The 16,405-nt window shown below is 39.8% G+C and overlaps 1 protein-coding gene and 1 long non-coding RNA gene across 2 annotated transcripts in view; one reads left to right on the forward strand and one right to left on the reverse strand.

Annotated features, from left to right (window-relative positions):
* Positions 1 to 8,167: 8,167 nt before the first annotated feature.
* The window catches only part of cercam (cerebral endothelial cell adhesion molecule), a 13,404-nt gene continuing 5,166 nt past the window's right edge, over positions 8,168 to 16,405 (forward strand). The window contains exons 1-9 of the mRNA XM_046066862.1: positions 8,168 to 8,494; positions 9,687 to 9,797; positions 13,283 to 13,400; positions 13,586 to 13,720; positions 14,015 to 14,219; positions 14,351 to 14,470; positions 14,618 to 14,694; positions 15,242 to 15,348; positions 15,991 to 16,123. Coding sequence (XP_045922818.1) covers positions 8,292 to 8,494; positions 9,687 to 9,797; positions 13,283 to 13,400; positions 13,586 to 13,720; positions 14,015 to 14,219; positions 14,351 to 14,470; positions 14,618 to 14,694; positions 15,242 to 15,348; positions 15,991 to 16,123 — 1,209 coding nt within the window. The 5' untranslated portion in view covers positions 8,168 to 8,291. The remainder of the gene's footprint in view (positions 8,495 to 9,686; positions 9,798 to 13,282; positions 13,401 to 13,585; positions 13,721 to 14,014; positions 14,220 to 14,350; positions 14,471 to 14,617; positions 14,695 to 15,241; positions 15,349 to 15,990; positions 16,124 to 16,405) is intronic.
* The window catches only part of LOC123981743, a 9,036-nt gene continuing 7,565 nt past the window's right edge, over positions 14,935 to 16,405 (reverse strand). The window contains exon 3 of the long non-coding RNA XR_006827818.1: positions 14,935 to 16,113. This is a non-coding gene — a long non-coding RNA (uncharacterized LOC123981743). The remainder of the gene's footprint in view (positions 16,114 to 16,405) is intronic.

Genomic DNA, 16,405 nt, shown 5'->3' on the forward strand with positions numbered 1-16,405 from the left:
CTCTCTCTCTCTCTCTCTCTCTCTCTAATAAATCATCCTGTCTGATCCCGCCCCCGGGCGCAGGGGGTCCTCCTCTTTAAAGCTCAATCCGTTTTTTCCCTTTTCATTCCTCTGAAGAAGCCGAGTTAACCTCTGCTGATCCACAGGGCCAGAGCCCCTCTCAGCCCCAGCCCGCCTCTCATTCATTGCTCTCTTTTTTGAGTGGTCAAAAGGAACCCCTCCATTTCCACTCCCCTCTCTTTCTCCCTCTTTGCCTTTTCATGCCCTGACTCTTCCACAGGCGGGAAACCCAGTAAGAAGTCAAGAGGGTCCACTTTCACTCTCACCTTGACACCCTTCACTCATGGATCTGAGGAGTTTTGACACTCTCAGAAGCAGTAACACAGTGCAAAGATCCGTTTTTTGACCTTGTAACCACATCAAACACACACTGTTAAGATCACAGAAGTTTGTTCTTTTGAGCTTAAAAATATTGCCTATATGTACAGACAGCTCAACAAGTGATGTACAGGATATGTTATTTACTTATTTTGTCGACAAGAAACATCTTTAAATCTGAAAATGATGTTCCAGACATGTTAAAACATTAGATTTGGACCATTTTAAGTTCAAGCACTAAAACAAGTTTGTCCCTTAAAAATGTTAAACGTTTCTGTTAAGTTGTAGGCCTATAGGTATTTGGCTTTAGTTAGTAAGAAAACACAATGCTGTGACAATGTGGAAATTGTCCGACGACTTTGTATTTTAAAAAAGTCCAATCAAAACTATCAAAGGCTAAATTGCAACACAAAAACATTTGAAACACTATCATCTTCAGTTTGTTGAATTAAGGCCTTTTAGCTCAGTAGCTTTCATGTTGGCTGTTAGTCTTGGTGGTGTATAGTAGGGGTGTGTGTGTGTACACACAGAAACAGTAGGGGACCGCTGCACTCGACGCAGGGGCCACTGTGCTTCCCTCCATTCACAAATCAATGTTTAACCCGCTGGCTAAAAGGCCTGGCAGGGGAGAGAGAGGCCCAGTCGACGGGGTGGGCTATGAAACCGTCCCCTCGAGAAATGGAAAGTAGAGAGAGGACAAAGGGAACAGGGGAATCCTTAAAATAAACCTCCTCTGGTGAAGGCATCTCCTCCCCGCTGCTAGGGCAAGGCTATAGAGGATGGAGAGCAGAGGAGAGAGGTTAGAGAGAGAGGCAACGCTGTGGCAGGGAATGTCATTGAAATTTATTGTGGGAAGCATGTTTAGGCAACACAGGATATAGAGTCAAATGGACAAAGAGGTAAATTGGGAGGAGACTTTTTGAACAGGCTCAGTGGACAAACACAAGTCCTGCACACATATCTACCACTGTTGTGTTTTTCAAAAACATCATTATGGGAGCAGCACTATGCCAATTTCATCCAGCAACCATGATAAAATTGGGACCTGTTCATCTGTGCTGGCAGCTTGCAACATTTAGTAGAGAAAATGTACGCGATAGGCAGGAAATATGATGCACGACCAGGGGCGTTAAAGGAGACAGACAGCGAATGCAGGAAGCCAATTATAGAGAGGCATCGAAGTCTTACGGCCATGACACACAAGAGAGACCGTTTTAGCTTTCATTGGAAATGCATTCTGTGTCCCACAGTCCCATAAGAACATAACATGCTTTTTTTCTTTTTGCACATTCATTTACTTCTTGCATGTAGTGTTGCCAAAATGTAATATTTCTTATGGGGAAAATATTTCAGAGTTTGGTTCACATGTTATTGTAGGTCAAGAAGATCACCTTGTGACCAGGGTAAAACAATGAAAACACACTGTAAACATCAAAAACATATGTGTGTGTGTGTGTGTGTGTGTGTGTGTGTGTGTGAAGAGCAAGTTCTTCTTTCTTGGTGAGAGAAAAGTTGACTCGTCAGAGATCCGGGATGTAGGCCTACTTTGTGACACTGATGAAAGGCTGGATTGTAAAACAGATCTTGAAGAATCACCAAGTGGTGTAATGGCTGAGATTAAAAGATTAAAAGAAAATTCTCATATAAATGCACAACAGAGAGTGTCCTTCTACTCTTTACCCAGGCCAATACACACTCCTGCTTCTCCTCTGCCGCCACACACACACACACACTCCTTCCCCCCAAAGCATGCCGCTGCCTAAACATCCCCCAGAATTCTTTGACAGTGGCTGCGTTGTTGCTTGGCAACGAGGCGACGGACAGCGTCATCCAGGGACTAGCAGAGAAGATGAGAAGCAGAGAAGTCCACACTAATCTCACTATTACTTTGTAGAGATCACGGGGCCCAAGGGTGTTCACAAATATCCTGTAATTTGTTATCTGTTATGTCTGTAAGATTTTAAAGATACAAAAGTAAAACCACCTTTGAATCAGTGTGCAGGGTTTGAGATTTCTGTGAGAAGTAAAAAAAAGAAGCTGATATTCCTAAATCATGCCTCTGCAACCAAAATCTATGAAGTGACTCTAAACTGCAGCAGCGTAAAGGTGGAAGAAGGTTTAAAGGAGATTTTTCCCTCACTTCACACCAGACTGTAAGGCTCACTGTCATCATCTACTGTAAAATGAATTTACTGAGCAGGTTTTGTATTTGATAACATTCAAATGAACTAAAAAAAAAATCAAATATTATAAATGTTTTGTTGACAATCTGTTTCATATTCATGAGAACAGGTAATGCAATCATACCTCCATCACTATCCTCATAATCTCATTATTTCAGGTATTGCCAGAGCATTCAGTCTGAGCATCGGCTTCTCTGTGCTGACTAAGTGGCGTTGTGTAAAGACTGGACTTGACGTACACAGGTTATTTTTTTACTGAAGCAATTCTGTTAAAGCGCTTGAGTCAAACAGCAGTTTTGGCCACCTGGGGTAAAAAAAAACAAAAACAAAACAAAGCCCAGCCCACTATACTGCTCCCAGCTCCTCAACATCCCCTCTTCATCTGACACTGTCCATTGTGACCAGAAACATGACGATATTTATATTTCTAACAAACATGCTGACTTGTCGCTTACTTACAGTAAATGTGCAAAAACCATTCTTGTTGGAAACCAGCTCTTGTTGGATTAGCTACACATATTACTGAGATGAAAGGAGACAGTCAAAATGTGTGAGTTTCAACATAATGTTCTTTTTATTAGTGTAACTAAATAGTGACTGAATGTAATTCAAAGTGTGCACCACAAGAACTCTAAACTGAAATGATCACAAGGTTACATTTTCACAGTTAGCTTACCAACAGCCTCCTTCGCAACCAAGTGAACAGTAGCCTATTTTTGTTTTTAGGAAAACAATCTCGAGTTTCTCAAATATCAGCTGCTTAGTAGCAGAAAAAAAACCCCTGATTTGATTTTCTCAAAACTGCCATGTATGAAATTTTCTATTCATAAAATTAGTTTTGAAAGAGTTTCATAAGCTGGTCGTGGAATTTTCTGAACCTGCAGATGATTATGTAATCATTCGGTTTACAATAAAACACGTTAACCACAACTGGAGTTGAGTGATGAAAAGATGAACTGATTCGTCAATTGAAAGAATATTCACTGATAACAAATGCTGATTATTGAATGATTGTTTAAGTCTTTTATCAAGAAATGCAGATCATTCTCTGGTTCCAGCTCCTCAGATCTGCTGCTTTTCTCTGGTTTATATCATTGCAAATGGGTTTTGGACAAATAAATTACTCAAAAAGAATCAAAAACCATCATTAATTGCAGTCCTATAGGAGTCACTATAGATTTTCACTGATACTGTGGCTCAGTTGGATATGATTTCAGATGAAACACATGTCTGCTTAAATTGTGATAACATTACACTCCTGAGATACATAAGATGACATGGGAGGAGGGGTGCAGACAGAGTGAGGCTGCTGTAGCTGCTGAGTAAGAGGGTATGTGCCACGGATCAGACCCTGAGTGACAGGTATTGACCCGCCCAGCCAAAAGACTCTGTCTCTGTGGGAACGCTATTGATTATTGCCACAGCAATAAAGGTCCCGGAAGCTTGTGAGAATGTCACGACTCTCTGCTGCCTACCAGCCCCGGTCCCAACACGCAAAGACAAAGACAGAAACACTTTCCCTTGGACACATCCTAACCTGCAGCCACTCATTCTCTCACGCTAACTGAAGTGTTCTGACTGGGAGAAGAGAAGATGAAAGAGAGATTGGTGGCTTAGTGACTGCCTGGCTGGTTGAGGCGTGTATTGTTGAGTAGTTCCAAAAAACAATATATGCCCACTTATCATCAGTGGTATCATGCAGATAGTTTTGGTTTATTTTGCTTGACGTTTTTTGTTAGAGTTCTGCTGCTACTCCTGTACGTTTGTGGGGCTCCGAGCGACGAAGAATTACTGTCTTTCCAAAATCATTATCCCTGCTACTCAAAATAATCTGCAGAACATGTTGACTTATTTTGTTGCAGCAAAGATTGCAGATTATTCAGGATAAGTGGATTCTAAAAAAGACACGTTGCTGCTGAATTTTCAAAATGTCACTTTTCACTGCTTTGAGTGCCACAAACAAAATCCCATTCACCTCCACTGTATTGGAATGAAGGCAGAAATCTCAGGGTTTGATATTTCAAAACCTGCACAAATAAAACCAAAACCATCTATATGGGTATATTCCACTAAAGGAGAGTAAGAAAATGTGTTTGGGTTTTTTTTGTAATTTGGGTGAAAAGATCTTTAAAGCAAAGCCACACAAGTAATTCAATAACTGCAATTTACCCACTTTTTCTTTTCTCTCTCCTGCAATCTGGTCTAAACAATGAAGATTTCCTTTTTGTCCTTCGTTCTGTCTGTCTTTTCCTTCTCCCCCCAAAACTCTCTTTCACACACCCCCACACCCAAACTCCATCTCCACCCTTGACCTCGCAGTGAAAAGTTAGTGCACCCGAGGTGAACTCTCCCAGATCTGCCCCAGCCACAAATGCTGGGAAAGTGCCCCTGCCATACGTGTATGTGTGCGCGCAAGTGTGTGTTTGTGTGTGAGCGTGGCAACACTTGGGGTGTCATGAATAGGAGAGATGTGACCCTCGACCCGATGACCTGTCCACACAAACAGCCGATTTAACCCAACTCTGCTATTGTCAGCCTATGACTGCCTCCGTTTATTCACAGAGCCCACCAAAAGAGTCAAAATGCATTATATATTACTTTGCTTATTATTTTCCACCCACATTTATGACTCTGCGCCTTTTCCTCATTCTTTCTTTCCATCATCTCATTCTCTTCCTCCTGCTCCCATCACTCCTCTTTTTGCTTTCTCCACAGCCTCTGTCCTGCTGACCTCCACTTCTGATCTTTAATTTTCACTGGAGTGTGGAGCAGATTGAGCATCAGTATGAAAATGTTTGCATTGTTAAATTCACTATGGTTTTGGTAATATTTAATTTAGTTCCAATATATATTTTTTTTGTTCTTAGAAAAGTGTTCTTCTGGCCAAGATTTCCTAGAAGAGTTAATTGTGCATGTGTATATGTATGAACATTATGAGTGTGATGGAATGGACTGCTGATTGAACACAATAGATTTGACATTGTTACTATTATTTAGATAGTTACTTTAGTGATATTGTGTCTAATCTATCTCATTTAGATGATGGGATTATCCTTTACAGAGGAGCAATAGAAAGCATCCTGACTGAAAACATCACAAACTGCCCTGGGATATGCATGGCCCAAGACAGAAGACGTCTGCAGCGGGTGAATAACTCTGCTCAGAAGATCATTGGTATCCATCTACTGATTATCACTGATATCACTGAGGTGAGGTGCCTGTGTACAGCCCAAAGGATACTAAAAGACAGTACCCATCCAGCCACAGCCTGTTCACCCTGCTGCTGTCATACCACCAGACTTCTTAGCAGCTTCTTCCCTCAGGCTGAGACTCCTAAATTCATCCTCAGCTCTCCATCATGTAAAATATATTTCTATGACTCGTTATTTATCCACCCATCTACTGTATATAAGTCTTGGATATAACGTTTTGCTTTTGTGAGTATAAAGAGAACTACAATTTCACCTCGTTATACAACAATGTGTCGTAAAATGATAAATAAATCTACCTTGTACCTTGGGACTTGTTGACCCTCAGATTGACGAATACCAGTGTTTATTTATTTAAGTGAGTAATGGAAGCTATCTTTACCTTTTCCACCAATTTTTGTTTGGCATATTCCTTTACTTTGTGACCGTTGTAGTTGGCCTTGTTCCATCAGTAACTGACCCCACACACATTTAATCCTCTGACCTCATCTGTTCACAAGCTTGAAACTCACCACATTCCTAAGGTCTAACCTGTCTGCTCCTGCATCCACTAATCAGGTACGACTTGTCTGATGCCCACATAGTGGCACCCAATACATTAAAGAAGCATCTTTGACCCTTTAATTTACTGAGGAACTAATCTCGGTTTTCTTGGTTCTTTCTCAACAATTGATTCTCTGAGAGCATCAAAACCTACCGCTTCTCTTCTCAACAGACCACTCTAGGCTATATAGTCCTTTAATAAATAAAACCAGGGTGCAAATGGAAAATGACAAATTAAAAGTTGTATGTAACTTTCTAACTTTTTAGGGGGCCTCATGGCTCAGTGCCAGAAACGTTCCTTTGTTGTTGTTAAGAACTGCCATGACTCCACGGATTCAGTGATCAGTCCCCCTCTCCAGAATTCCAATGAATATTAGGTTGAACATCCGTCCCATTGATCATTGTTTCAATGATCAAGCCTCCGATACTAAACTCATTACTTAACCCATCCTACAGGAGACAGTTACAGCCATGAAGCCTCCTGCCCCTGTGGCGTGCATTGCACAATACATGTGCCACCACCCATCCCAACACAGTTTTAGATCCCTTTATCTTAAATCTTATCTTTTCTATATAAAGTACTTGTACCTTTCCCAATTATCATCTCTTTGAACATAATCTTTTTTTGAGATTCTGTGTGTGAGGTAACCAATGAGCACCTACTAGCAGCTGATGCAAAAAAAAACAACAACCCCGACTTCTGCATTTTTGGTTTTCTTTGAGAGCTCAGTGTGGCTTTTGACAGCAGGCCATATACAGTAATTGTGATTAACCCAAGACTCTTTTACTTATGGAAAAGTAGCAAATACCACAGTGTAGAAGTATTTACATAAATGTAGAAGTAGCCTATTATCAGCAAAATGTAGTATGTATGTCAAATGTAGTCATTATGCAGGATGGCCACTTTCAATGTGTTATGTTGTTACAATGTTGTAGCTAATCTGAACTGTTTTATACTGTATCTACAGCTGTGTACTTTAATCTACAACAATCAGATGTTTTGTATGTAGAATTATATGTTACAAAGATACTAGTAACTATTATTGCAAATAAATGCGGAGTGAAAGTAGGGTATCCCTCTAAATGTAGAAGTGTAGAAGTTTAAAGTAGCATGAAAATACTCGTACAAGTAACCCCATAAGTGTAACTGAATGCAGTCCTTGAGAAAATGTAATTAGTTATCCCACCATTAACCAAAGACAAGCATGAGATCAAAGGCCTCAGACAGAGTGAGTAATGGGCCTTCTCTTGGATCAAAACCCCCCTCTGCTGGTGAATCTCTGAAACTGCTGCCAGAATAAACACCAGAAACTCATCATAATACTGATGTAGTGTACATTTTAGCCTACAGATTTTAGACTACACCTTCATTCAGTATCTCACTTACATATTATATTTCATAACAGGAAACATGCCTGCTTAAGGTTATATAATAATGTTAGTCTAAATGGTTAGAATTTATCTGCTGACTTGCAAACTGTGCTAAAAATGAAACAGGGAGAAACGAGCAGAGGTAGGCTACTATTTTCGACTCAAAGCAACAATGTGTTATCACTTGAAATCGGTACTATAAATGCATTTCATGATATTTTACACATTTATCCAGCAATAACTAAAGACAAACTGATTTATTCCTTTAGAGGTTTTTCTGAATACTAACGTCTTCCCCACTGTATGTCTGCATTGTCTGCAGAGATTTACGAAGAACTACAACCTGGCCAAATCACGCCTTCATATTTGGATAACGTTGTCAGACTTTTCTTGTGCCACAGGCCTAAAGCGGAAGTTGTCATTTAACCCTCTCTCTGGCTGGGTTTGGATTTGTTCTTGGAAAAAGCGAGCCAGCCTGAACACAAAATAAGGGTGGGGGGGGGTTGAAAACTTATGGGAAACCCTTTTTTTTCTAGGACTGCTGACGCGTCCAGCAGCTACTAGCTGTGCTGAAGCACCGCGGATCAAAACCCTCACAGCTTCCATCATGTTACTTCACTTTCTAGTTTTCGGGGCCTTGGTTTTCCAGGCTGAATGTTACTTTTCGGAGGAAAAATATCCGGAGGAGTCGAAAATGCAGCCTCCTACGGTGGTTGTCGCTATCATAGCCAGAAACACCGCTCACTCCCTGCCGTACTACCTCGGAGCTCTGGAGAGGCTCAAATTCCCCAAAGATCGCATCTCTGTGTGGTGGGTTTCCTGCATGGGCTCTGTGGACTGCATGCACTGCCAGGCTGTTTGTAGAGGGCTCTCCTTTTTATCTAAAGAAGCCGTTCAAAAGGTCAATGGCATTTAAATTAGTTTTTGAAAGCAGCAGCGTCCTACCCCTCCCTTCTTCCCTCAGTGCCTTTCACAGCCCAGGCTGCCTTTCACTCTGCTACATCCATTTCCTACTGTGGATTGCATGATATTTTTTGTTTTGTTGAGTTTGTTCTAACTGTTTTTTGCAAGTATTTTAATAAAATATGTCTAACAATAATGATTAAAACTCACAAACTGAAAGGTCCTCGAAGGGTTTTTAGTTGCAAATGCCTCTGTGGGGTACTTTGATGTAGGATACTTTGTGTCATAAAGTTACCCTGATCTAATTTAAAATCTGTTAAAATTTCATTAAGAGAAAGATTAACTGTTACCCGTTTGCCTTTACAGCACCACTTAGGGCTGTGATAATCACATAAAACGACCTATGGTGAACAGTGATGTAGGAAAAATGTACAGATATTGTTTTGTTAGGCCTATGTGTTTTGTAAAAAGGTGATAATTATACTATAGGTGGTGTGTTATTCAAGTACACTTTTGAGCTAGGGTGGGGATTTGTGGGGACAAATCCTATGTCACAGCAATGACATTTTATATCACTATATCAATATCATGAAAAAGTCACTTGTCTACAAATTGATTGAGAAATTGCTAATGGATGAAATAACTAGACAAGAGTGTCTGCTTTCAACTAATCCAGCAAATTAAATACCTTAAGAACACTAATTCATTGATGCTGCTTTCCACCAAGTCTACTGGAGTAGACACTCCAGCTCTGGAGTAGAAGTAAGATGTTAAAAGCTATCCAAACACTTTTGAAGGTTGGGCACAGTTACTAAGAGATTATAGATGTCAAATGGGACATCCTGATTGAAAAAGGTTCACTCTGAAAGCACCCCACTAACTATTGCCTCTTCCAATTTAGTGATGCGCTTCAAAGTTGTGACCATCTTTGTCTAATGAGGGAAATACTGCCAAATCTAGTATAATATGCAATGACAGCATAAAAAAGATGTTAAAGATTTGTTGGAATATATTTCTCCTCATTTAAACCAGCATTTGAAACAAAACAATTTTGAAGATGTGCATTTATTTTACACTCTCCTCTCTCTGTGCTCTTCAGGGCAGCCACGGATCACAACACCGATAACACCACAGCCATACTGAAAGAGTGGCTTACAGTCATGCAGAAGTTTTACCATTATGTTGAGTGGAGACCAATGGACCAGCCCACGTAAGTCCAAATATTTTTATGTAGCGAACTATATTTGCAGTAGTGATCTGGGTAAGTAAACATCCTGTCCTGTACCTATAGGTCACGAATAGATCTAAGTAACTCTTACCAAGGACACTTCAGTAGGTGCATTATATGAAGGAAAAGAAAGGAGTAAGCCTACTCCCTCTCTTGTATTTAATCAGGATCACAATCAAAGCTTCCTTCAAGTGTCATTCTGTTGGTGATAAATTGAATTTACCAAATACATCTGCAAACACTCCAAGTTTATAGTTTAATATTTAGTTTATTAACACACTTTTGAAGCCTCTAAATCTGTAGTTTACCAATTAGTCGTAGTGAAGAAACCCTCGTTTTCACTTTACATAATGAAGAATGATGCAGCATGCCACTGCTTGTCCACACGTGTAACCCTGTGTGGACATACATCTGAGCTGAAGAGGTCATTAGTGGAAATTATTTGTGCATGTCAATTACAGTCTGATTTAACTCTGCTAATCTGCTTACAGTCACTTAACTTTATGAGCTGTCAGTCTAGCTGTTATTTAAGCCGTTTATAGAACAGATTCAGTGTTAACTGTATGTAGAATTAATTTGGGCAATTCAGCCAGATTAGATTGTTACTGAGCCTATAGTAGACTTTCGTCTGTTTAGTATGCATTAGGACTTAGCGAAAGGTATTTCTGGCAATGCGCTAGGCTAAAAAAAACAAAAAACAAGGCTGAACAAAAACTGACATCCATGGAAAAGCATCGTCTCATCTTGTACCGCCTCTGGTGATTAATGCCATACCCGAAATGTTGTGATCCACTAAAGTCAGGCACAATACCAGATGACTAAAGCCCTGTTTTTGTTATCTTTGTTGCCATCTTGACTGTAAGGGAGCCGGGAGGGACAATTCACTGAGATTTGGGCGGGGAGAGGGAGGTAGGGAGGGGTTTTATTTTGTGTAGTGTGTTACAAAATGTTCTGAATAAATAAGTGTAAATTCAGAAGTTTGGACTTCTTCTATTTCCTTAGTAGGTTTATACAGTTAGGTGAATCCAGGGTGTTTGTTTGGCATCTTAAAAGAAAACTGAGACTATAACCTACTATATAAAAACACCTCCAAGATTTTTGGTTTGTTTTAATATGTGTAACGATCACAGACTGTATAAAAGAAGTGGACATAGCCAGTGTCACCCATTGGTTTGTGGACTATCATTTTGAAGCCTCAAGTTTGGCGTTTTGGCATTCTCTGTCTTTTTTTGAACCATAAGTGACCATATTTGGATGATAGGGTGGAGCCAGTTAGCTTGGTTAGTAAGGCGCATCCGTAATTCACGTTAACTGATATTAATTGGGATGCTTATTTTGGTTTGTGAAAAACAGATGTAAAAGAAAATGTACTTTCTAGGATTTCAGACCTGTTGGACTTACATGTGAGGTTATGAAGTGCTTTGAGAGAGTAATGCTAAACCTACTTAGACTAGAAGTAACTCCTTGTCTTGATCCCTTCCAGTTTGCATATAGGGAGGGACGGACGCCTATGCATGCGTTTTATTTATGGATTTTAGTTCTGCTTTCTCACGTCCTCACTTGCTCATTCGGAGGCTTGCTGACATGAAAGTTAATTAACAATGGTAGTCTCCCAGGCACAGAAAATTCTGAAGGACCCTTCACATATTCTGCACTCTGAATATGATGTTTTACCTTCAGGGAAACACTATAGAGCTAGCAGATGTAAAAGTAACCGCTATAAGCTGTCCTTCATCCCATCTTCCATAGCGCTTCTAAACAATCTGTTCAGAACATGGCGGCTTGAAGCCCTTCCGGCACTTTAATTATTTTTAAGCCTAGTTTAATATTGATTGATCGCTTGCACTAGTGTTTTTTATCAACCAGGTCTTATATGAGTTCTTCCTTTTTAATATAGAATTATGGTGGATGTACTTTAGTGTTGATATATTGTTTTCTGCTTTATCTGCTCAAGTGCAATTGAATATAATTATTCATTGGTTTATATCACTCAGGTTCTACTTACCTTGTAATTAATTATTGACAGGGGTATGGTCTCTGATACTTGTGCAATGTAACATAAATGTATGGTGCTTACTGCAGCCTCATTGCGGCACTGCTGCCCAAGACAAATTTCCCTTCGGGGACAATAAAGTTCATCTTAATCTTAATCTTACTTACAGGAAAAAATAATGAATGGCTGACTCCTTAGAGTGTCTTTTTGTACAACCTAACGCCGACAAGACATTTTTAGGCGACCAAAATGTTACAACTTTTGAGCTGAAAACACACAATGAAAGGGTCAATGTTCTTAGACGAAAACACAGACAAAACCCAGAAAGAAGTTCACACCAAGTTAATGTACACAGTGAAGTGGATACGATTTGCCTCTATTGGCTACCACAGCGACATGTCTACCACAGCGTAGCCACAGCCTAAAACATACCCTGCTTTATCATCTATTTTACTCTAAATGGGACCATAATTTACAAAATTAATAGCTGTAAACAGTAAAGTGGATGTGCTGTTTTGCAGAAAACTTTAAACTAGTGATTGAGATTTGAGAACTGATTAGGAAGGTATTTACTGAGGTAATAAATCAAGTGAGAAGTAGGTCTTTTTGCTATTAACTCTTATGCAATCAGACTTCTTTTTGCAACCAGTGGAGTGGCCCCCTGCTGGCCATTACAAAGAATGCAGGTTAATGGCAGCCACTGTTCGATCTAAGATTGCGTTGTTGTTCTGTAATCAGTGAGCCCCCAGAAACACTCAGCTGTGGCGATGTCTATCATATTTCCAGACTAATTTTTATTTTTGAATTCGGGGTCTGATAACACACACATTCGTCAAATTCAGTGCCCCATATCGCTATTTTCCAAGGTAGTCATATTCTGTCGAGCACACTGTCAAGAAGATGAGGGCCACAAACACTGGTTACAGAAACAGATTTTGGTTGACTGCTTGGTGAAAAAAGGAAGGTTTACATAGCCTTCATACAACAGAACCCTACTACTCATGCTCAAACCCCACTGGCTCACAGAACTGGGGGACTCAGGAGGAAGGACTGCAGTTGGACCCATCTCACCTCCTCTTGCATAGTCAGACCTATCTCCATACAGAAAGTGGGCTTTTAGGGAGGGGGGCCTTAAAGAGACACAAGCTAAAATTGAGTGTTCAAAATAAATAAAGTGTGTTCAGTGTGAGTGAATAGAGGTGCTACAGCAAAGGACAGTATGAGAAAATTATGTGTTTTTTAAACATTAAAGCATGTTAACATTTTCTTCCAGTGAAAATTAGCATAATATGTTACCTTTAAAATGCTGATCGATTGTTTTCTTGAGAGTTGATAAAATCTTTTTACTATATCATTAATTTTTGCTACAAACCATTCAGCCTAATCCAGTTATCTGAAAATTATGATATATGAGAAAATGGTAACATCAATACAACAATAAACTATAAAATCTGTATCGTTTTTCTCTGTTTAGGTCCTATGCAGGAGAGCTGGGTCCCAAGCACTGGCCCAACAGCAGATATGAGTATGTAATGAAGCTGAAGCAGGCAGCACTCAACTTCGCCAGGAAACGCTGGGCTGATTACATCCTGGTACATAGTAAAATAACCTTTCTTGTGACAGCAGTATAAGATTCATATCAGGTCCCTTGCAAGATTAATCTCATGAGATTTGTTCCCTCTTTGTTGCTGTCGTTTCATCTAAGAAAAGGAAAAGAGACATCACACCACAGTCACTCTGCTATTCTTTTCTTTTTCCCTCTGTCTGTCTGTTTCAGTATGCTGACACAGACAATATCCTCACCAACCCAGACACCCTCAACCTACTGATAGCAGAGAACAAGTCAGTCATCGCTCCCATGCTAGATTCTCAGGGAGCGTACTCCAACTACTGGTGCGGTATCACTCCGCAGGTGAGTGAACTTGATAGCAGCCAATCGTTGTTAGGAAAAGTCAGCCATTACTTTTGAGTTGGACACATGCGCAGCACTCAAAAATGACTAGAAAATAACCTTTTCATGTCAAGATTCCTCTTACACATGCATACCTGCTACTTGCATGATTACCAACCTTTAAGTATTTGTTTTAAAATAAATATGATTTCTTGATTGCATAACAGAGATTATGTTACGTTCAAAGTAACCATACTTTTTATATTTCTGCGTGCTCCCACTCTTACTGTATATCCTAATCCCTCTCTTTCTCAGGGATATTACCGTCGAACAGCAGAGTATTTCCCCACCCGTCACCGCCACAGACTGGGCTGCTTCCCTGTGCCCATGGTCCATTCCACCATGTTGCTGGATTTAAGGAAGGAAGGCATGAAGAAACTGGCCTTCTTCCCTCCTCATAAGGACTACTCGTGGCCATACGACGACATCATCGTGTTCGCCTTCTCCTGCCGGGCTGCAGGTTCGATAGCGATTGCCTGTGGTTTATGTAATCATATAAACTGAAAGACAGGGAGAAAAAAGAATGTCAATGTCTCAAATGTCTCATTTATTCATTCTTTTATTGACTAATTCATCTTTGGTGCTACTCAGAGATACAGATGTACCTGTGTAACAAGGAGCGCTATGGCTACCTGAACGTCCCGGCCAAACCTCACCACACCTTGGAAGACGATCAGCTCAACTTTGTCCATGTCCATCTTGAGTCCATGAGTAAGAACAGACTAATGTACAGGAAGAAAATACATTAAAGCAACAAACAGTGTTTATTTGTTAATCCTCATCTTATCAAACATTGATATGCAAGTTCATTATGTTATTTTTGTTCACCTATCTATCTATTCTCTCCTTGTCTAACAGTTGATGGTCCTCCCATGCACCACTCACGCTACGTCCATATGTTCCCCAAACAGAGAGACCTCATGGGCTTTGATGAGGTGAGAGACCCTGTTGTTTTTCTGATAAGGATGTAGATATGTTTTATGGACACAGTAATTCCTGATTTATAGATATTCTGTATACATTGTATACGTATATTAGATTGTTTTTCAACCAACATGGTAGTCTCAACATCTGTGGAAAAACACTGTGCCCTAACTTCTTAATTTTTAAGTCTAAATTGATTAAAATAAGGCTATCTTTTATTACTTAATTATCCCGATTCTTGTATGGTTTTAATAAAAATCCTGGTGTTTTGCCTGTATTGATGTCTGCTTTTAATTAAAATTCTAAACTCATGAAATGGGCTACAAAATAATGAGAGCATAGAGGAACTGAACTTTTTTTAGGCTGTTTTATCATTCAGGTTAAGTATGTAACACGTTCCTTTAAGTATGTTTCTGCAGTTTAAGAAAGTGCAGGATATAGACTTGTTTACAGAAGTCAAAGGTGGGAGTTAATTTTATACATTTCAGTTATAACATGCAGTTTACACAGTACACAGTTAAATAACCATTTGTCCATAAATAACCATCCTCTCCTCAGATATATCTGATTAATCTGCGGCGGCGTTCTGACCGTAGAGACCGGATGCTGTTCTCTCTGAATGAGCTGGAGGTTGATGTCAAGGTGGTGGACGCTGTGGATGGAAAGTGAGTGCACTCTCAGGGAAAGACTCAATATAGTGAGAGCACTCAACTGGCTTAGATGGAAAGTGTGTTTTGAGTGTTTCTATGAGAAAGAGAGAAAAATCAATGCTAAAATAGCAGATGCTGACAGAAAATGTATAATGGACAATGGTTGGTGAGAAGGAAAGAAAATTCCCTACAGAAATGCACTGATACATCAGTACCTGATATTTTAAGATGAATGATGGTAATTGCAAAATGCCCTCTTTAGTTTTTATGGGGAACTGAATAAAATGTATAGACCACAACTAAAAAAGGTGGTTGCAGTTCTTATGATCATTCAATTATTTTTGTTTTGTTTTGCTGTTAGCTTGCTTCTTTTCCTCCTCCGCTGTTTACTTTTATTGTTTTCTGTCGTTCAGTTCATTCAGCTCAATTTTTAGTGTACTGTAATTGTGCACAACCAGGTAATTTTCTCATTATGATGGTCATGTTAAAACAAAATACGGTCATAAGTTTAATACTCAAGTTGCAACTAGAGATATCCATTGTGGTGTTCATCGTGGTGTATGTATATTTTCTGTTTATGATGTCAACACTGAGGTCCCTTTGGGAAACAGTAGAAATATGTAAATATAATAATAGAATATCTCTGGGTGTGTGCAGTGCATTGAACAGCAGTGACATTAAGATCCTGGGTGTCGACCTGCTGCCAGGCTACTATGACCCGTTCTCTGGACGCACTCTAACCAAAGGAGAGGTGGGCTGCTTCCTCAGCCACTACTTCATCTGGAAAGAGGTAAGAAAACACACACATTAATCATGTAAGTCTTTATTGGCATGATTGAATAATTAACACGTTATCTCTTGTTTATTTTATCCGTAGTGTAAAAAAGACAATTCACCCAACCAGGCTTTCTGTTTCCTGCGGTTTCCTTTTTTTGTGCTAATCTAAGCCCTCACCCCTCTTTGTCCCTGTCCCATGTTTTCTTTCTCATCGTGAATGTTTTTTTCCTCTGTTTTCCTTAACATCTCTGCCATTCTGAAACAAACGTCCCCCCCCCCCCCCCCCCCCCCCCCC

Source organism: Micropterus dolomieu, linkage group LG13, assembly GCF_021292245.1.
Source record: "Micropterus dolomieu isolate WLL.071019.BEF.003 ecotype Adirondacks linkage group LG13, ASM2129224v1, whole genome shotgun sequence".
Classification (NCBI taxonomy): Eukaryota; Metazoa; Chordata; class Actinopteri; order Centrarchiformes; family Centrarchidae; genus Micropterus; species Micropterus dolomieu.